Raw genomic sequence first — 19477 nt, forward strand, 5'->3', positions numbered from 1 at the left:
GCTCCGAGATATCGGCACGAGCTGTGGGTCTGAATGCTCACCAGATTTCGATCTTGCGGGGTAAACAGCCCAAGTCTGGAGCCGTTATCTTAGTTATCTGTGGGGTTGGCAAGCGAACCTGACTTCTTCGGTGAGCGGAACCGAAGGATGATAAGATTTAGTGGGTGACACTAAAGTCAAAAGGAGTTTGGTCTTAAATTGAGTTTTGTAATAAAGGACTCGTCGGGAGCAATAAAGAGTGTTCTCCTTGACCAGTTCAACAACTGAGCATCGTTCCACAAAATATTCTCTACGGGCGCCATGACTGTGACATTTGAAAAGGAGAAACACAACGACCTTGTTGGGGTTGAATCCCTGCATCAAGGCGAAATGATCCAGCAAAATGAACTGCGAAGGGAATTCAAACCCCGTCAGGTCTTTATGTTCTCAATTGCTTGTGCGATTGGAACTGGACTTGTTATAGGCACAGGTAGTGCTTTGTCTCGAGGAGGGCCTGGTAGTCTGTTGATCGCATACATCCTCGTGGGAATTACAGTATTTTTTTGTTGACTGCAATTGGAGAGATGGCCACTTTCCTCCCTATGAACAAGGCATTTGGTGGTTATGCCACGCGTATGGTTGACCCAGCTCTCGGGTAAGTCATAGTTTCCTACACAATGGTTGACGAACTAACTGGTAACAGCTTCGCAACTGGCTGGAACTACTTCTTTAAGTACATGATAGGCACGCCGACCAATCTCACAGCTGCCGGACTGGTCATCCAGTTCTGGAGACCAGACCTTAACGTCGCCGTCTGGATCACTGTGTTCAAAGTGGCTATTGTATCCATTAACGTAAGTCATCCATACTTCCAACCATCATCTTGATCCGCATCTGATGACTTGTTTCTAGGTTCTTCACGTTAACAGCTTCGGTGAAACCGAATTTTGGCTGGGCTTTGCCAAGATCCTCATCATGACAACCCTTATACTTAGCACATTTGTGGTTGCTATGGGCGGTGGACCAAATCACAATCGAAGTGGATTCCGATACTGGCAAGACCCTGGACCGTTCGCAGAATACTTACTGGAGGGACCCAAGGGACGATTCCTTGGTTTCTGGGCCTGTTGCTGTCAAGCATGCTTCGGCTTTACGGTACGTTAAATGGTCTTGTCAGCAGAGAGCGTGGATACTGACCGCCGACAGGGTACTGAAGTCGTGGGCATGACGTTTGGCGAGACACCTAACCCAAGAAAGAATGTCCCACGGGCCGTCAAGCAGACATTTTGGAGGATTGCCTGTTTCTACATCCTCGGCGTGTTGGTTCTGGGTATGGCTGTTCCCTATGAAAATGAGCAGCTTATTGGCGCTACGAAACAAGCCACCAGCGGAGGTAAGAAGTCTATCGGAGAGCTCATGCATCATCTTGCTAATACCACGCTTCCAGCTGCCTCTCCTTTTGTCGTTGCAGTCAGCCTGGGTGGCATCCATGTTTTTGCCGATATCATCAACGGATGCCTTTTGGTGTTCACTCTAAGCGCCGCAAGTTCGGGTACGCCAAATCTATTACTGTTTTCGTAAGCTTCAACTAACATCACCAGATATCTACTGTGCCTCTCGATCACTGTATGGTCTCGCCAGGGATGGCCAGGCACCTCGGCTGTTCGCCAAAGCGCGTGACAATGGTAACCCGATCTTTGCTGTCGGTATAGCGTCTCTGTCTATCTGCCTTGGATACATGAACGCTAGTAAATCATCTTCAACCGTCTTTGGCTATTTCGTCAGCCTTGTGACTGTTTTTGCTGTGCTTAATTGGGTTGCCATCCTTATTTCTCACATCCGGTTTCGTCAGGCATTGCAAGCCCAAGGCATCATGGCAGCTGACCTACCCTACGTTGGCTTTCTTCAACCGTATGGCTCATACTTTTCGCTTTTCATTTCGCTTCTCGTGATCGTGTTCAATGGTCAGTGGCACAGCCTCCTAAATCACAGTCTCTGGTACTAACAAAACCTTTCAGGTTACGATGCTTTTATCCCACATTTTAAACCCGACACCTTTGTTCTCAAGTACCTTGGCTCTTTCATTTTTGTTTTCAACATAGTGTGGTGGAAAATTTCACAGAAGACAAGTTTTCAGTCCGCTTCAGAAGTCGATCTCAGTACAGGTAGACGAGAGTGGGAGGACACGGAGACTCAGGGGGAAGCTGAGTGGAATGGTGGGTTTTGGAAGAATCTGCTTGGAAATCTGAAGCGATAGATAGAACCATAACCTCCCCTCTCATACTCAAGAGATTCAGAAGAATAACATTTAGTTACAGGAGGCTATTTTCTATCAAGGTTGTGAACACACCTGAATTACTTATAAACACTCTGGTATCAGTTGAACTAAACGAGAATAGATAATGATTCTAAACCAATTAAAATACAGATAATAATAGTATGGCAATTACAAAGAATATTTATTATAACCGTCTAGAGTATAGCTCAATTAATTATATTCAGTACTCTTAAAGGGTTAAAGTAAACATAATAAACAGCAGTAAAAATATGTTAACAAATTATGTAGCTAGCTATTTCTTATAACGTACATGATAAGCGAGTGTCTCAGACAAGCGAGTGTCTCACCTCACTTTACACCTAAAAAGCTGACTTTTCAAAGCTTATATAGAATTCAGGCTAAGTCTAAAAAGCTAAAAGCTGTATAACTTACTTTTAACTATATAAGAAAGCTATATACTTTATAAGAGAATTATAGCTAAATTATTTATAGAGTTATTAAAGAAAATCTATTTAGACTGTATTTTAGCAGGTTTTTTATATAATATAATATTTAAAAAAATCTAAAAAATAATATCTTAGTTTTAAAAGCTATACTACTTAAAACTATAGTTTTTAATATTTTCTATTATTTTATTTTAGCTAAAAAAGTGTTATAGGGTAAGCTGTTTTTAGGCAGCACAGTATACTGAGACACTCGCTTGTCTGAGACACTCGCTTATCATGTACGTTATTCTTTAATGGGTAGATAGCTAGGATACACATATGCACATCGATGCGTTCAGATCGCTCATACAAGTGAAACTCGAAACTGGGCAATAAAATAAGTAAAGAAGTCAACCCATCAAGAGGCCAGAACCCTCACTTTGGCTTGACATTTGATCGGGGTCCCTTATTGAGAGCGCTCTTTCAAGTGAAAGGGGATTGCGGGGAAAATACAGGGATTGTGAGCCAATGACATTGCAAAACATCCACTTTCAGTGAAAGTGGGAGAATCAATAGAGATGTAGTCTTCGTTAGTGTATTTACGGCTTTAGTAAGAATGTTTAATGAGGTCTACTAGACGTTGTCGTTAGATAAGTGTGACAAATGGTTTGGAGTTGCATGATGTATGATAACAGGGCGTTGTGCGGCGCTTCTAGTACGCCTCGACTGAATTTTATCCTGTCTTCGAGCTAGCTTCTGAGTATTCTAACAATCGTCCGATGCCATATCCATGCTCTTAAACAGAACCAGCCAATACATACTACGTGGTCCCGTCTGACATGATAACGAAGGCTCCGCATGCGCCTATGTACCAGGTTAGGATGATTTCCGCAGGGATAAAGCGAGGAATGATACTATATCGGACTTTGAGCATTTCGGCGGCTATTGTCAAAGCATCGTCAAGTGTTGTTTATATTGCGCAGTAGTGCTAGGTGAAAATATATATATTTTATGAAACTTGGTTTTTTCATTAGTGAGATGAGAGTTTTTCTCAGGTTTATATCTCTAAATGATTTCATCTAGGACTTTAAACTTTAAATCTAGGACTTTCAGACTGTTAGTCTGAATCCTGAAGGGAAGGGGGATCCCCGGATTTTCCAACACGCCCCCATCCACCTTGTCTTCAGGGCACAGAGTCATCGTGGACTTCAGTACTCCAAATAATACGACCTGCTTCCTCGATCGGACATGCACTGACTCGAATTGCTTCTAGAAAGTGGCCATGGCTGACGGCGTTTAATGGTTTAGTGAGTCCGTCTGCTACCTGCTCATGTGTGCTGATGTATTGTACATCAATATTCCCGGCTTCAACTTCTTCTCGGATATGGTGCTCGGTTAACGGAATGTGCTTTGTCCGTTGGTGAAGCTCAGGGTTTCTGCATAGCTTTAGGGAACCCTGATTATCGCCGTTCAGTGGGATAGGCATATGTAGCGGAAGGAACAGTTCAGAGAAGAGGTTCCTAGTCCAGGCTAATTCTCTGGCACACTGGGAGAGTGCTGTATATTCAGCCTCGGTAGTCGATAGTGCCACTGTTTCGTGCCGTTTGGCCCTCCATGAGACTGTAGATCCTTCAAGTTGAACAAGCCATCCAAACGTCGATCTTCCCGTAACAGTGTCGCCTTTCCAATCCGAGTCGGCCCAAGCTGTGATGCTCCAAGCGGATTCAGGATCTTTCTTGACGCCCCCAAGCACCAGGCCGTGGTCTCTTGTCTGCTGTAGATAGCGGAGACCTCTTTTGATCATTCGTGAATGTGCTGGTGATGGATTCGACATGTATCTTGAGAGTACCGAGAGTAGGAAAGCTAAATCGGGTCTGGTTTGGGTCATTCCATACATCAGCGAGCCGGTTTTCGAGCTATAGTCTTCTCGTTCTTCTGGAGAAGCCGAGTCGCCATTGTCTCTTGGTTGCAGTGTCGAGAGTGAATTTCGCTCCATCGGGGTCTTGACCGGTCGGCAATCTTCCAAGCCGAATTTCTTCAGTATTCTGGTAAAATATGCATCCTGGGAAAGGTAGATCAGCCTTGAGTTCCTGTCTCGGGTTATTCTTACTCCAAGAAAATGGCTGGCGGGACCGAGATCAGTCATCGTAAAGATCTCTCCCAGGCGGGCTTTGTACCCTTGGATTGCTTCCTTGTTGCTGCCCATGATGAGGAAGTCATCCACATATGTGATGATAATCACTCCCGTTGTGGGATTGTGATATACGGCCGTGTCAGACGTTGCTTGTCTGAAGTCAAGGGATTCTAAGGTCTTCTTCAGCTTCTTTTGCCATTGCCGAGGCGCCTGTTTGAGTCCGTAGAGGGATTTGATCAATTTGCAGATCTTCTCAGTTGAGAATCCTGCCGGACGGTCTTCTGGGTGTTGATCGAAATACTCGACAAGTCCTTCCGGCATTTCGATAAAGACTTGTTCATCGAGATCCCCTTCCAGAAACGCCGTCGACACGTCCATCTGCTCAATTTCCCAGTCAAGACAGGCAGCAACGGTGAGGAGGATTCTCCAAGTCGCCGCTTTGGCAACAGAGGCAAAAGTCTGGTTGTAGTCAAAGCCGAACTGTTGTTCAAAGCCTCTGACCACCAGCCGTGCCTTGAACTTGTCGAGGTTGCCGTCCTCGTTTTTCTTGACCTTGAATACCCACTTGACTGTAAGTGGCCTATTGTGAGCTTGGGTGCGGTCCAGCATGCGCCAAGCTCCTTTCTTGAGGAGGCTGCGCAGCTCACTGTGTATTGCTCTGAGCCAATGCTCCCTTTGCGGACCTTGAAGCGCTTCAGTCATTGTTTTGGGCTCAGTGATCACCTCTTTTCGGAGATCGGGCAGCTTAGCTGATGTCATGGATGTTGTCGTCTGTCCATACTGAGGATTATGCACCTCAGCATGCTGAAGATTGTTCACTTCAGACCTTTGTGGGCTTGGAGTCTTTGTCTGCTCCGTGACGGACTGTGGCCGGCTTGAGATGGGAGCTCCGTTCTTGCGGATTTCCGGCTCAACATCATGCTCAGTTTCGGTCAGGAGTTCTGTCTCCCCAACCTTTTCGTAGAATTGTACATTTGCAGAGCGGACGATCTGATGTCCCTTCCTGCGAGAGGGCACCCAGCAGGTGTAGATCTGTGAACCTTCCATGCATAGGTAGATTCCAGCCTCTCCTCTTGGGCCAAACTTGTGTGATCTCAATCTTCGTTCCTGCGGTATGTGTATCGTGACTTGTGAGCCGCAGATTCGTTCTCCGGACAGATCCGGCTTGTTGTCTTGTCCGGGAAAGGCCTCGTTGAGAAAGCTTTCCATGGGAGTGAGGCCATCAATTGCCCTGGTGGCTGTCACGTTTGTCTTGCGCACCATATCTTCCAGGACCAATGGCCAGAGCTCTATCGGGATTCTTTCCGATTCCATGGTTGCTCTGACTTTGTCAAAGATGATGCGGTTAGAGCGCTCAGCAACTCCGTTAAATTCAGGAGTATATGGTGTCGTCTTGATGATCTTGACGCCGTGAGTGTACTCGAGGTTCTTGAGAGACGCACCATAGAGCTCAGAGCCGCCATCCATCTGGATTGCGTACACTCGGATGCCATACTGAGTTCGTATCTTGGAGATGAGCTGGCCTAGGAGTTCCGAAGCCATCCCCTTCCTCGTGAATGTGTAGGCCCATCTCATTCGATGCCTGTCATCTGTGGCAATCATTCCCCATCGTTCGCCTCTAATGCTCGGTGGATTGACTTTGAAGGTGTCAACATGAATGAACCCGGCCCTGGAGGCTCGTTTCCGTTTATTTCGCGGAGTCCATCGTAGGGCCTTTGCGATGTCGCAGGCGAGGCAGTAATTGAAAGGCTGATGGTCGTGGTGGCCGTCACAGTACATTCCTTTGGTCATTTTGGCAGTCTGTGACACCTGATATGCGTTAACATGGCCGAGTCTTCGGTGCCAAAGGTCGACATTCAGGCATTGATTTGATGAAGCAGTGTGGTGATTGCATGGTTCTGGCTGGAGTTCTGAGGCGGCCTGGTTTGAAACAGTAGTCTTTCCGACCTCAGTGTTCACGTACAGACCGTCCCTTCCTATGCGGAGGAGACCAAAGACATCTCCTGTTGGGTCATACATGTCGTTCCCGTCTATCCAGCCGCCGTTCTTGTATAGCCTGAGTCCTGACATGACATTTACCGGAAACTCAGGGATGAACAGCGTGTCTTTGAGGTTAATTGTGACCTGCTCACCCCATTTGTTTATGAAGCAAATTTTGACTGTCCCCCTACCGAATGGGTACACCTTCCCACCGCCCGTAACGAGGACCGTTCGGGTTGCAGGCTGCAGTTCTGTGAATAGGCTTTGGTCGTTGCAGATGTGGACTGACGAACCTGTGTCGAACAGCCATTCTGCGGTTGAAGAGATGTTATCAAGGGAGACCTTACACGTCTCTGTATTGTCCATAGGTAGCTCGTCTGAGACGCTGTCTTCAAGGATCAGAAAAGATCGCTCGACTGTCATATGATTTGATTCCTTGATATGGAGATTCTTGGTGTTGTCGCGTTGAAGATCATGCTCCATGAGTTCCTTGGCGAGGCGGACTGCCCAGTCAGGTCGCTTATCCTTATGGGCAAACCAACAATCATTTTCGTGATGTCCTCTCTTCTTGCAGTTCGTGCAGGTATGGTCCTTATGCTTGCCGACCCGATGATTGGTTTCCTGGCTAGACTTGTTCGCGGCTCGCTGGTTCTTTGAAGAACCTCTCCTCCGGCCACTTGCCTCTTGCTTTCTTGCGGCCGGGCCCTTCCTTCCAGTCTTTTTACTGTGAGCCCAGTACGTGGAGGCAGTACCATGACTGTCATCATCATCTGATGACCTGTTTTCATCAATGAGATCTTGCTGCATTGATCGTAGTGTTGGCGGATGCTCCGAGCGTAGGAGAGCGCGCTGTCTGGCAGTCCAGTCAGGGTACTCGTTCTCGCAGGCAGTCAGATAAACAACCTTTTTGAGGGTATCTGAGATTGGTTCTTTCTGCTCGAGGAGAAGTTTGACGAGTCGTTCAAAGTCGACATTAAATTGTGGAATTGTCTCGTAAGAGCTTGTTTTGATCCGGATGAACTGGTAAAGTGTTGTCTGCAGAAGAACTGGGCCCGTGCCAATACAATAGGCCTGGAGAAGGTTGAACATCTCCTGGGGATTCTCAATCCCGACTAGTTGACTGAGTGCTTCTCCAGTGCAGTTACCTCGGATGGAGACGGCAGCTTTTGCCGCCCTGATCTTTTGATCCATAGTCTGCTGTTCCTCGGGAGGGTAATCACCAAAGACAGCATCTTCGAGGCCATTGATCCGAAGAATGGCCTTCTGAGCTGGGCAATATTGCTCCCAATTGGAGGGGCCGCCTAGCTTGAGCTCTTGCGGAAGGAAAAGAGTATTCTTTTCAGAGATGACCGTGGTACTGTCATACATTGTAGTCAAAAAACACGCCGAAGGGGTCCTGGTTAGGGTTACAAGTCATAAATATTTAGACCTTTTTACTTATAGGTCTCTACATTTTTATAACCTTGCTAGTAAACTTGCCATTTTTTCTACACCAGACCCGCCTAAACCTAGGTTTAGGTGTCCGTGCACCATACCTTTCCCAAAACTTTTGCCAATTCATTCTTTGAACCTGGGTTCAGGTGTCCGTGCACCCTCAATCCTCCAAAACTTTTGCCAATTCATATCTCAATCCCAGGTTTAAGTGTCCGTGCGCCCCATCCTCCCTCTAAACTTTTAACCTTCTATTTCCCTCTCCGCACTTTTCATTCGCCCTCCCTTCTTTGTCTCCTACCTTTCTTTGATTGGTCGCCTTTCTGATCCCTGTATCCTCTCCCGTCTCCCATTCGATATAATAATACTCCTCATACTTTCATCCATATCCTCTTTCTCTCCCCTTCCAACTATTCCTTCCCACATTTTCTCCACCTAACTTGGGAACAAAGTAACGATAAAATATACATCATACCATAATATATACCAAATCCACTGCCCTCATTCATTCATTCACCACCACCGTTCACCATTCCAAGCCCGCCAAATCCCCCAAAGCCTGCTCCACAAACCTTCACCGAGGTCGATTCCCTGAGGAAACAGGCCGGGAGCCCCTACCTCCTTGCCGTCGCTGAGCCTACCCATTTCCATCTCCTCGACTTCTCCTGGTCGCGCGGCAGTAACAGTCCCCTCGACCTCTTTGATTGGTCGCCTTTCTTGATCCCTGTATCCTCTCCCGTCTCCCATTCGCATATAATAATACTCCTCAGTACTTTCATCCATATCCTCTTTCTCTCCCCTCAACTATTCCTTCCCATCATCATCACCTAACTTGGGAACAAAGTAACGATAAAATATACATCATACATAATATATACCAATCCACTGCCCATCATCGATCATCACCACCACCGATCACCATCCAAGACCCGCCAAATCCCCAAAGCCTGCTCCACAAACCTTCACCGAGGTCGATTCCCTGAGGAAACAGGCGGAGCCCTACCGCCTTGCCGTCGCTGAGCTACCCATCCATCTCCTCGACTTCTCCTGGTCTCGCGGCAGTAACAGGCCCCTCGACCGCAACCATGTCGCCCATCTTTGTCGCTCTTTCCAGAATGGTGGCCTCGCACGTCGAGCTGAGCAGCACTACATCCAGGTCTCCTGCAGTGCCGCCGCCGTTCAAAAGATGATCATCAACGCCCTCCCAGATACCAATCAGAGCCATATCCAGGACCGACGTCAATATGTGTTATCGTTTAGAAACTGGGCCGATTTCATTGACGAGAGGCCCGAGCTCATGGCTGGCCAGCATCGCATCGAGGCCTTGAAAGACTACGTGAAACAGACGCATTCTGATTCGAGCGATTTATGGTGGATTTGCGAGTTTTACGACAAAGGTGTGACCCCTCTCAATCGTCCCCGATACTATTAACAAATCTTCATTCCGTACATGTTTAATATATACATGACAAACCATACTCACCCTTCTGCACAGACACTCTACCAGTCGAACTTGACATCAAGCTTCGTGTCAATCGCCGTGATCTCACCCTGCCCGACACCCATGGTCAAATCTGGCTACAGCTCGTCTCGGCCTTTGATCGGGATCCCACTTTATTTTCCGTCGAGAGAAATGTCAACAAGAAGGGTATCGAGAAAAGCATGCTGGACATCTTGTGCCTGACAAGTGAAGCTCGCTTTCCCATCAGCCGTCTCGTCACGCTGTGGCGAAGCGAGCGGTGGAGACCTCGGGTTACCCGCTGGTGTCGAACCTCCCTGGGGAGAACCACATTTAACATTTCAAAATGGTATCAGATCGCAGGGTACAGACTGGACGATGTGAGTGACTCGCCCTTGGTGTCTGTGGATCATGGTTCATCATTCATCGTTTCGTCCATCTCTTCCACTCCAGGGCAAAAAAAGAAAAAGAAAGAAAAAGAAAAATAATCTTGGCCACCATCAAGCCTTACCTAGAACATATTGCTGACCTGGGAGTAGTATTGGTTCGATGCGTTCTACCAGGTACTCGAAACTCTGAGGGCACTTCCTACCTCCACCTCCGAGTCCATTCAAATTTCCGATTGGAATGTGCTAGCCGGCAGCCTCAAAAGCGACACCTATGATGCTGCTGATGTTCACCAGGTCTTTTATCCCAAGGGAGGCGGCAACAGTAACGACGACAGCAAGTCCAGCCCATCGGCCCCTTCCACCATCAAACCGGTCCAAAAGACAGCTCGGCGAAGTGGATTTCTAAGCTCGCTCGACAAGGAAGCCTATGACGGTCTTTGCCGCCATCTTCAACAGAACCTCACTCTTCGGTTTCCGGATGTGCAGCCCTTGTTGAAGATCAAGAAGGAGGAAGGCGAGGTCATGGCACAGGTCATCGACCATGTAGTACGTTGGGTAAACACTCAACCCGCAGATATTGTCGATACTCACGAGAACAATAAGCCCTTACGACGACAGGACTTGATACCTGCGATCGAAGGTCTTATGGTAACTACTCACGGGGATGATTGGTGGGCTCGGCGGAGGGAAGACGGCGATGTCGATGGCGCCGACGATATGGCATCCTGGCTCGACCTGCGCTCACGAACGCTGGAAAGGCAGGTCCTCGACTACGTCCGCAGCCATATGACCGAGTTCAGGGATCCCTCGACGAAACACTATCTCGACTTGATGCCAGAAGAACATGATGAGCACTATGCAGAACGCTTCAGTACCGGCGACCTCTGGACAGGCCTATTTCACATAGTCCAACACGCCCTTGGTCCTGCATTTCGTCCGGTGTGGGAGAATTCGATCTCCGAACGCGTCGGCGCAGATAACGCGATTCATCAACCGCGGTCCGAGATGCGCCACAGACCACCGGCCTCAGCCATCACACGAGCTATCTGTAGTCAGCTGGGGAATATTCCCGAAGTGAAGGAGAATCCTGCACTGAGAGGCGTGTATGCCTCGAACGAACTTGGTGCCTACATCGATCATGCTGTTCTCTCATGGGCTTCCGATCGATGCCGCAAAGCAGTGGAAAACAACGAGTCTGATGAAGGACATCCTTGGTCGAGTGAAGCACTCCGCGCAATCCAGGCGGCGTATCAGGGGTACGAGGGGATCCTGGCAGGAATGACATCAGCCACTGCAATTTCCGAACACGATGATCAGCAGCAACAGCAGCGGCAGTTGCCATCTTTGCTTCCACCAGAAGAGCGTATCAGCCACGCCTCGAATGAAGTGCTCTGTCAACAACAGGGTGCCGTATCATCGAATCACCACATCATCATCAAGCAACCCCCATCGTCGCAGGGGTTTGTTCCGATCAACACGGCAGACAGGGCACAGCGTGACAGCGGGCGCACAAGGGCCATAGCCATGGAAGAAGGCCTATTACCCCGAATGCAGCAACAAAAGCAGCAGCGCCAGAAATCACGGCATCCTGAACAACAGCCACTATCGTTGCCACCGCCGCCGCTCACTGATAATGCGACGACTGCGATATCCTCGTTGCCTCCAGCCCAGGGGACTGCAATGATGAGAAGCCACCGCCACAGAGACGGCACACAGGGGAGAAGTTTCGCAGATTACAGTTACCAGCCACCTCCTCAGAAGTCTTACGTTGCAGCTGAAGTCGGCCGTCCGCTGCAAAAACTACCGAAGGGGGATGTTGGGAGCGGCAGGGTCCACCAATTATCAGCAACCAGGACGTTGTTACCGAACGAGCGGCCAAGCCCTGGCCAATCCCAGACGACTAGGGCGAAGCAACAACGCCAGCGTCACCAGGATCGAATCCTTAGCTCGCAGCCACAAGAGAGATCGTCCTGGATGGATGGTCCTGTAGCGACGTCCGGAAGTAAGCGTTGATCCTTTCCCAGCGCGGGCGGGGCGGCGGTTGTGAGCACGAGCGAGCCATACCCTATACCAAAAGATATACGATTCAGTCTGGCGAACCATCGGCAGTAGCACAGCAATAAATAAATATGATAAGCAGCAGTAATTATAATAAATAAATAGTAATAGTAATAATAATAATAAACTATACTTTCTAACTAAACGTATTATTTTTAACCTGTGAGAGGTTACTGAAGTAGTTAGGTTAAACCAATGTCGTTACTGTCACGACCATGTGCACGCTCCTGATTTTTGGAGTTCCTAGAATCAACGGCTGGTTTGATAATATTGGGAAGGTTGAAAACACAGGGAAAAAGATGCGGATAGGCCGGAAAGAACTGGACTGGGGGTAGAGCACCCCTGCTGTTTCAAAATGTGATAAGTCTTTAGAGTTTCATAGTGTTTGTGACGAGTAAGCCATCTCATTTCCCGCAGTATTTACCCCCCAACCCTTTACATGAGGGCATCACGAGGGATTTGATGTCATTCCGTGTGATGGAGAATGTGATAATTCGAAGAAGATGCATGAGATAGCGCTATATATTTCAGGGTTTGGCCTCAGCCACATGCGCGCTCGGACACCCAGACCTGGGTATGCCGGCACGGGTTGTTTACGGGCGCGTTCGGGGTAAAGCTGATGAGCCGATGGTAGGTGCGGTAGCTGCCTCCTTTACGAGGCTCGAGCCTGACTGAAGACGCGGTACCCTTTCGTAAAGGACTTCAGCTACGGCTATGATAGCACGACGTAGAACGACGCGCTTCGCGTCTGACTGCACCAGCTTGTACAGTAGTCGAATCCTATAAATCAGCGAACAGTTTCGCAGGTGACAACAATGAGATATTCCTGACAGAAACAAACAGTCTGTATTTCTTTTAGTGTTGTGTCACTTTCCCCTATCCTTCATACCAACTCATATCCTTTTTCATCACCAGTTAGCATCCTACGAGGATTAGGGTCACCTCTCGTTGGTCAACATAACTAACCGTTGTGACGGACGCTGAGAAGCCTATCATGCCGTGCTTGGGGCTACCAGAGGAGGTCGAATTCGATGTCCACTCTGACGGTCCTGACATTGATGATGGCGAGGACCAAGAAGAGGCACGAGAGCTTATATCTCCGTTCTTGGCTGATGAACATTATCTCGAGGAGCCCGCGAGCATCCAAGGGAGCATAGTCAGCACAGAAGACGCTACAGATCAGTTTCAAAGAGGCTGGAGAGTAGACCGTCGCGCCGGCGATTCCTGGATGTATGGTATGGCACTGCATTGTTCGAAGAGCGTTGTAGAAGCCTTGATTGATTTGTTTCAGCCCTTTCCCCCCCCACCCTCTTCTCCACCTAGAACTTGAACGAGGACACGCTGCCAGTTTCTCAAATATTTGTCTGACTCATCCTGACTGATATGTCGTGTTAGCTGACGAGTTCATCGACGAGACGAACGACGAAGCCTTCGATGGGACACGTGCCCTTGACCTCCTCCAGCGCCGAGTTGTCTTGGACTATGGGAGCAAGAAGACTGGGTCAAAGCCGGCGAGCGAGGACGACGATTATTACCCCGTATTCCGGCTCGATTTCGTCAGCATCGTCGGTCTACCGCGTCGGCCGATTTGCCGGCCTAGCCACTTCTTTGACAATATCACAATATCCTTTCGCCACTGGAGTGCCCCGTATGTCGCAAAGCATGCACAGGGTATCGACTTTGACCTGAGCGGCCGCACCTTCCGCGTTGCCACCGGCGCCACTCGGGAAGCTTGGTTCATTGTCATGCACCCGAATCAGAGAACTGCCGGCGCCAACAACCCCCGTCGACGACACGATGCAACACATACAAGGACCGCACTCGTACAGGGCCGTGCTCTGATGCTCGCATCATACATCAAGGACATCTTCCTCCGAGGCGAGCTCCTTGGTGAAGGTGTTGAGCCGAGATGGGCCCTCGGAGGCAAGGAGACGCAGATGATTGCTTTTGACAAATGGGTCATATTCCAGACACTATTTATGGACGGCTGGACGGGGTTTCTCGAAAGGTTCTCCGCACAGGACGACACTTTCTGGACCGATCATCAACCCGCCTTCCACGCGTATGACTATGGCGCCAACATCAACATAGAAGTCAACGAAGGCATAGCGAATCTCGAAGAAGAAACAGTCATTAGGCCAGCCTATCTCGATGGACTGGACGATGAGTTCGACGAGTCCGACGACGGTTACGATGGAGAAAGCAATAGTGTGCCGGCGACACAGCAAGGATGGGGGGAAATTGGAGGAGAGGAACGAGAGGATGAGCTCGACGAGCTATGCGACCAACCAACCGTCGAAGTGGAGGACAACGATAGTCTATTCGTGTCGGAGAGGGTGGACGATGTTGCTTCTCCAATACCACCTATCCTCAGTCCAGGGCGAATCATCGATGCGGAATATCGAGATATTGATGGCGAAGTCGACGCGAACGGGCCCAATGGTGATGAAGAGCGGGAGCGGAGGTTCCTTGAATGGATGAACGAATCTGAGAACACTGATATAGGCCAAGACAACGGGACTCAACTACAAGATCAGGAGCATCAATATGATGGGCAAGACAACTCCCAGCAGCAGCCGTTGAGCCCAGATACTGACGGCAACGACGACGTCCATCCAAGGCAAGCACCAGACATCTCGCCAGCCAGTCTACCTCCTTCATCAGCATCGATACCAGCAACGGAGGACCAGAGAGAACATGATGCGTTGTATAGTCCCGGCCTGATGCGGTTGCGCGAGGCCCTTGAGGCGAAGTACAACCTCGATAACATCAGCCACGTCTCCTATGCCCTAGCTGTTGATGTTCACTGTACCGCAGAAAATACGTATCCCGGCACAGAAGGAAGGGTAAGCCGTCCTGTATGCTTGCTTGCCGACCGCAACCGTGTGGCCGGGGAGTTTTACGGGAGTAACTACACCTTTTACCCACTCGGCTTCCACCCCGCATACGGCAACTTCACATCGGATCGTCCCCCTGCCTTCCTGGATAACGACCTGTTTACTGTCATGAAAGAGAACATGAGTCACCAGAACCAGGGTGCCGACGTACTTTCGTTTGGCTTCTTCCAGGGCTATTCCAACCTAAAACGGTCTATCCGTCATGGCCCTCACGACCTACTAGCCAGCCACGGCCTCGCCACAGCTGCACTCACCATTCCCTCGACGGAGGCTCAGCGCACGGCGCGGCTCAAGGACAAGCAGCAGCGGCTCCTGGCCCAGGTGAGGGGGCGACTCACACCTGACAACCCTGGCGCATCGACACCTTTTGCGCGGGAGCGACAGAGGGTGGAAGCAGCCATGCAAGCGAATGAGTTTGCGTTCCGATTCGAGCAGGTCATTTCCATCGATGCCCCACGACTCGTGCGCCGCCGTCGAAACTTCAGTAGCGTACTACAACCCATTTTTCAGCTCATGCGTCTCTTCCTCAAGGAGAAACAGCTCTATGCAGGCATCCTCCGGCGTTTCAACCCTGATATCTTTCCAGGAGTCATGGTGGCTTTTGCCAGGGTTATGGAAGCAGCCATAGCAGAAATGGACCGTCGCTTTCGCGAGGCTGGGTCGAAAGGACTAGGTATGGCTCTCTCCGAAGGCGTCGCTGCTCTCGATCGACTGGGCAATTTTTGCTTCACCGGGGACCCGAGGGTGCTGCCTACCAAAGTCATGAGGCTCCTTGGTACGATGGATAGTCTAAAAACATGCGGGTGGCCATTTATATCGCCGCGAATGTTGGACATCCGAGATGGACAAGGACTCGTTAACCTTGTGGGATGGCCACAGCTGAGCAATGGACGGCCCGTTCTGATGCATGTTGCCTCGCTAGAATACCACTACGATAGAACTGTAGCATCTAACCGACACAGTCAATTGTGGTTTGCTGAGCTTGGGGGTAGGTCAATAGACGGGATGGATAGGATGACAACGTTCCTTCATGAGGTATTCCAAGATCTGTGGATACCAGAGACGGTCGCTTTTATTGCTCGCCAAGTTCGCCGTGGCTTGAATCGTGGTATCCGCAGTGGCGGTAGGAGCGATGTTGGAGAACATGGTGATGCCGACACGGGCAATGAGGAGAGTGCTCAGGCGATGATCGCGTTAGAAGCCTGGGAGGCACGAGACAGTCCATTCAAAACGTCGTATGTGCCAGGAGTCTCTTTAGATTCCTTAGCGTTCCTAACATTGCCACAGAAACTTCGAGAAATTGTCGGCGGAAGTGCTCAAGTTCGATGACCGCTTGATGATGAATGAGTCAAAGATCGTGCTAAAGACGAGACGCGACTTTGCAGAAGAGATCTTCGTTGCTTTGATGGAGGGCGGTAGGAAGGGTCACCTAGGAGTCGAGTCTGTCGCACCGACCCACTCAACATGGCCCTCTATCCTCCGGGCCGCCATCCAACATACCAGAGGCAGCTTCGCAACAAGGGCTCAGTGGGTCTCGGGCATCGCAGCTGCCATGGTATCTGCGAGTATCGAATGGGTACCTGGCTCTCATCGCCGGAGATTGACGCATCAACAGGTAGTACAGCTCGTGGGAGCGGCTGCGTCTGCAACGGTCCTCGCGGCTCGGCCCGATAGCCTTAAGAGACGGGCGCTAGAGGCGGAGGCTCGCAGGACCGTCGATTCGGTTGGCGTTAAGCGAGCGAAGATCCGACCGCGAATCGACCTAGGCTGCAAGATACCGTTCAAGCAGATCCCAGATATTGTGGAAAGAGGCTTTACGGAGATACGCCGGCTGTTCGCGAAAGGGGACCAACGCGTGCTATCTCACTACTGTGCAGCGTACTGCTGTCTGACAGATTGTCTTGAGGACCCCTTATGCGATCTTATGCTCATTCTCACGTTGACCATCACAGCGTCTAGTGCGACCCCCGAGGTCCGGCCCAACACGAAGGGCTTCAGCGTGACGGCCAAGAGAAGGGATCCAGCTCTTCTAGCAGCCAACATGGTGACGAGAATGCTTTGGTTCCTGCGGCCAGAGGCATTTCCGTGGGATAAAGACCAGGATACAGTGCTACGGGTGTCTGAAATGACAAAGAAAATCGGTGAGCCGCGTCCATGATGATCCTGTTTAGCGTTAGTGAAGTAAGATAACTGATACCTTGACGATTCGTAAATGTAGAGCATAAAGGGGTCAACAATCGAATGCTTCGAGAACTGGGTTGGATCAAAGTCAAGGGTAACCGGGATAGTCCACGCAACTGCGAGTCGCGTCTTACGCCTAAAGACGAGCTCTTTAAATGCGTAACGACCTGATGTTTCTCATGAAGGAGCCGAGGACTTTTATTGGCAGTGTATTTAAGAGTAATAAGGAAGAATGGGTGGATCGATGTTCGGCTATTATTAAAGATAGGGAATAAATATAACATTATGGCAGGTCTATCCAGAAAACGAGTACCATAAAAGTAAATGAAGGATAAGAGGCTGACCTAAAAAGAAAATTTTTTTTTTTTAAAAAAAAAAAAAAAAAAAAAAAAAAAAAAAAAAAAAACCTAAGTAGAAAGCCAAGGCTTTGGCGAACTAATGTATTAAGGTACCATACAGAGACGAGGGTATGCTACATAAGTTCTTATTTGGGTAAGATTCGAATCAGAAAATTAAATATCAACTCAAGCAATAGGGTAGTTGAGCTACTTTTGCCCCTCCACAAGGGCTGTAGTAGGCATGCCTAAGGAATAATTTAAGGTTTTGGCAGGGTTCCAGTGATAACAGGGGCAATATAAGGGGGTTGGGGCTAGAAGGGGCGCTGTGGACAAGGATCATCAGAAGGCCATAAAACCAGAGCGGCCCCCCATAAATCTGGGGCGAATGATTTCTCCACTTTCAACGACATACCAAGACTTTCAATAATAACGACGGACACGGCCTGCAACTAGCAATGACTCGAGCTTGCCCAAGACAGCGAAAGCGGCGGGAAAAATGATGAAAAGACGGAAGCGACAAAAGCAGGGTTTACGAGTATGACTTGAATGATGATAGGACGGGTAATCTGGGTGACCTGGAGGCACGGCCATTTCGGACAGGATGCGATGATGAGCGACACGATCAGATACGTCAACCCAGCAAAGGGCCCGTGTGTAGTATTGAGAGTGGTTGGGGATAGGCAGAAGGGGTTAGGGTTTGTTTTACATATAGGTCTACGTCTGACCTTGACAGAGAGCTTTGGCTTTTAGTCTTGGCTGCGCTGGGAAGTGTTTGTGGTAGGAAACAAAGGGGATTTTTACCCGTAACCCTAACCCTAACCCGTAACCCTAACCCTAACCCTAAAGCAAAACGTTAAGTTTTCGTTTGATCAGGGAAGGTAAGAGGCTAGCGGGTGTTTGAGAGGGTTAGGCAAAAGAGAGAGAGGGAGTGTTTAGCCGTCACCCTAAGCCAACCTGTAACCCTAAGAGGTTACCCGTCACCCTAACCCTAACCCCAATGCAAAAGCCGAAGTTTTCGTTTGACCCGGGAGGTCAAGAAGGTAGCAGGCGGTCGAGAGGGTGGCTAGGGAAAGGAGCTTAACGGTAGTACCAGAAGGAAGGGGTGGTTAAGAGGGCAAAAGTTGGGCTTGAGGTCTGACGTTGAGTGTCTTGACGCTGAGTCTTAACTCTGGGTCTGACCCTAACCCTAACCCAATACTGGGTTAGGGTTAAGGGGTAAGGGTAAAGGGAAAGCCAGAGACAGCGGGAAACAGGGAAGGGAGGAAGGGTTGTAGGAGTGGTAAGTTCTAACCTCTGGGCTCCAACCTCTAACGTCTGAGGTGTGGGGTGAGGCGAGGTGCTGTTAAGGTTGAGTGGGAGGGTTAGAGAGGAGAGTTGGGGTTAGACAAGGAAGGTTGAAGTTGGGAGGGTTGAGGGTCTGTACAGTGTGACACAGTGTGTTTTCGCACGGACCGGGTCAGGGTTACTTAGGTGCCGTATAAAACGAAGAACAAGAGGACTTTTAAGAAGTTTGGGTGGGTGGGTAAGCCCTGTAAATCCGCTAACGGCAGGTTGGGCGGCAGGGCGGAAGGGTTAGGGTTAAAGCACTGTGCGCCGGAGGCGGCGCTCACTGCAGGTGCAAGCGCGACAGCGCTTCGGAAGAAAAGAAAAGAGAAAGTTTGTGAGGAAACAAGGAAAGTATGTTGTGTAACACAGTACATACAGTGCGTAACGTCGGGCTCCGGCACTGTGTCGGGTTAGGGTTAGGGTTAGGGTTAGGGTTAGGGTTAGGGTTAGGGTTAGGGTTAGGGTTAGGGTTAGGGTTAGGGTTAGGGTTAGGGTTAGGGTTAGGATTAGGGTTAGGGTTTGACTCTGCTCCCCGAGCCAATTTTAGACAAGCCACACACACACTTCTTAAGGCGAGACAGATTTTCCCCTTCAAGCCCGCC

The 19477-nt window shown here is 49.4% G+C and overlaps 3 protein-coding genes across 8 annotated transcripts; all 3 read left to right on the forward strand.

Annotated features, from left to right (window-relative positions):
* The first annotated feature begins 254 nt into the window (after window positions 1–254).
* On the forward strand, window positions 255–2434 carry FOXG_15615 (uncharacterized protein). Its single transcript, XM_018395707.1, has 7 exons — window positions 255–634; window positions 683–833; window positions 892–1134; window positions 1186–1372; window positions 1427–1531; window positions 1581–1943; window positions 1998–2434. Exons 1-7 carry the CDS (start codon window positions 564–566, stop codon window positions 2234–2236), a joined length of 1359 nt encoding a protein of 452 aa, XP_018255957.1. The 5' UTR covers window positions 255–563; the 3' UTR covers window positions 2237–2434.
* Window positions 2435–9193: 6759 nt separating this feature from the next.
* On the forward strand, window positions 9194–12221 carry FOXG_15616 (uncharacterized protein). 2 transcript variants are annotated; one of them, XM_018395708.1, is made up of 3 exons: window positions 9194–9624; window positions 9723–10066; window positions 10226–12221. In XM_018395708.1, the coding sequence occupies exons 1-3, from the start codon at window positions 9414–9416 to the stop codon at window positions 12086–12088; spliced, it is 2418 nt and encodes an 805-aa protein (XP_018255958.1). In that variant the 5' UTR covers window positions 9194–9413; the 3' UTR covers window positions 12089–12221. The 2 variants fall into 2 exon arrangements, with proteins under 2 accessions (XP_018255958.1, XP_018255959.1); XM_018395709.1 differs by having other exon boundaries at window positions 9194–10066.
* A 577-nt stretch (window positions 12222–12798) lies between these two features.
* FOXG_15617 (uncharacterized protein) lies at window positions 12799–17359 on the forward strand. 5 transcript variants are annotated; one of them, XM_018395714.1, is made up of 3 exons: window positions 12799–12975; window positions 13529–17171; window positions 17249–17359. In XM_018395714.1, the coding sequence occupies exon 2, from the start codon at window positions 13879–13881 to the stop codon at window positions 16357–16359; it is 2481 nt and encodes an 826-aa protein (XP_018255964.1). In that variant the 5' UTR covers window positions 12799–12975; window positions 13529–13878; the 3' UTR covers window positions 16360–17171; window positions 17249–17359. The 5 variants fall into 5 exon arrangements, with proteins under 5 accessions (XP_018255964.1, XP_018255960.1, XP_018255962.1 ...); XM_018395710.1 differs by lacking the exon at window positions 17249–17359 and having other exon boundaries at window positions 12799–13368; window positions 13529–16265; window positions 16318–17247; XM_018395712.1 differs by lacking the exon at window positions 17249–17359 and having other exon boundaries at window positions 13529–16265; window positions 16318–17247.
* The last annotated feature ends 2118 nt before the right edge of the window (window positions 17360–19477 follow it).

Source organism: Fusarium oxysporum, chromosome 15 (genome assembly GCF_000149955.1).
Source record: "Fusarium oxysporum f. sp. lycopersici 4287 chromosome 15, whole genome shotgun sequence".
Taxonomy (NCBI): Eukaryota; Fungi; Ascomycota; class Sordariomycetes; order Hypocreales; family Nectriaceae; genus Fusarium; species Fusarium oxysporum.

Bases quoted from the DNA above. Each gene is read 5' to 3' on its own strand.
- FOXG_15616 (XM_018395708.1), top strand. From the start codon at position 9,414: ATGATCATCAACGCCCTCCCAGATACCAATCAGAGCCATATCCAGGAC. The intron at 9,625-9,722 runs GTGTGACCCCTC...CCTTCTGCACAG, and splicing joins TTGCGAGTTTTACGACAAAG to ACACTCTACCAGTCGAACTT. The intron at 10,067-10,225 runs GTGAGTGACTCG...ACCTGGGAGTAG, and splicing joins CAGGGTACAGACTGGACGAT to TATTGGTTCGATGCGTTCTA.
- FOXG_15617 (XM_018395710.1), top strand. From the start codon at position 13,128: ATGCCGTGCTTGGGGCTACCAGAGGAGGTCGAATTCGATGTCCACTCT. The intron at 13,369-13,528 runs GTATGGCACTGC...ATGTCGTGTTAG, and splicing joins CGGCGATTCCTGGATGTATG to CTGACGAGTTCATCGACGAG. The intron at 16,266-16,317 runs GTATGTGCCAGG...ACATTGCCACAG, and splicing joins GACAGTCCATTCAAAACGTC to AAACTTCGAGAAATTGTCGG.
- FOXG_15615 (XM_018395707.1), top strand. From the start codon at position 564: ATGGCCACTTTCCTCCCTATGAACAAGGCATTTGGTGGTTATGCCACG. The intron at 834-891 runs GTAAGTCATCCA...ACTTGTTTCTAG, and splicing joins TGGCTATTGTATCCATTAAC to GTTCTTCACGTTAACAGCTT. The intron at 1,135-1,185 runs GTACGTTAAATG...GACCGCCGACAG, and splicing joins AAGCATGCTTCGGCTTTACG to GGTACTGAAGTCGTGGGCAT.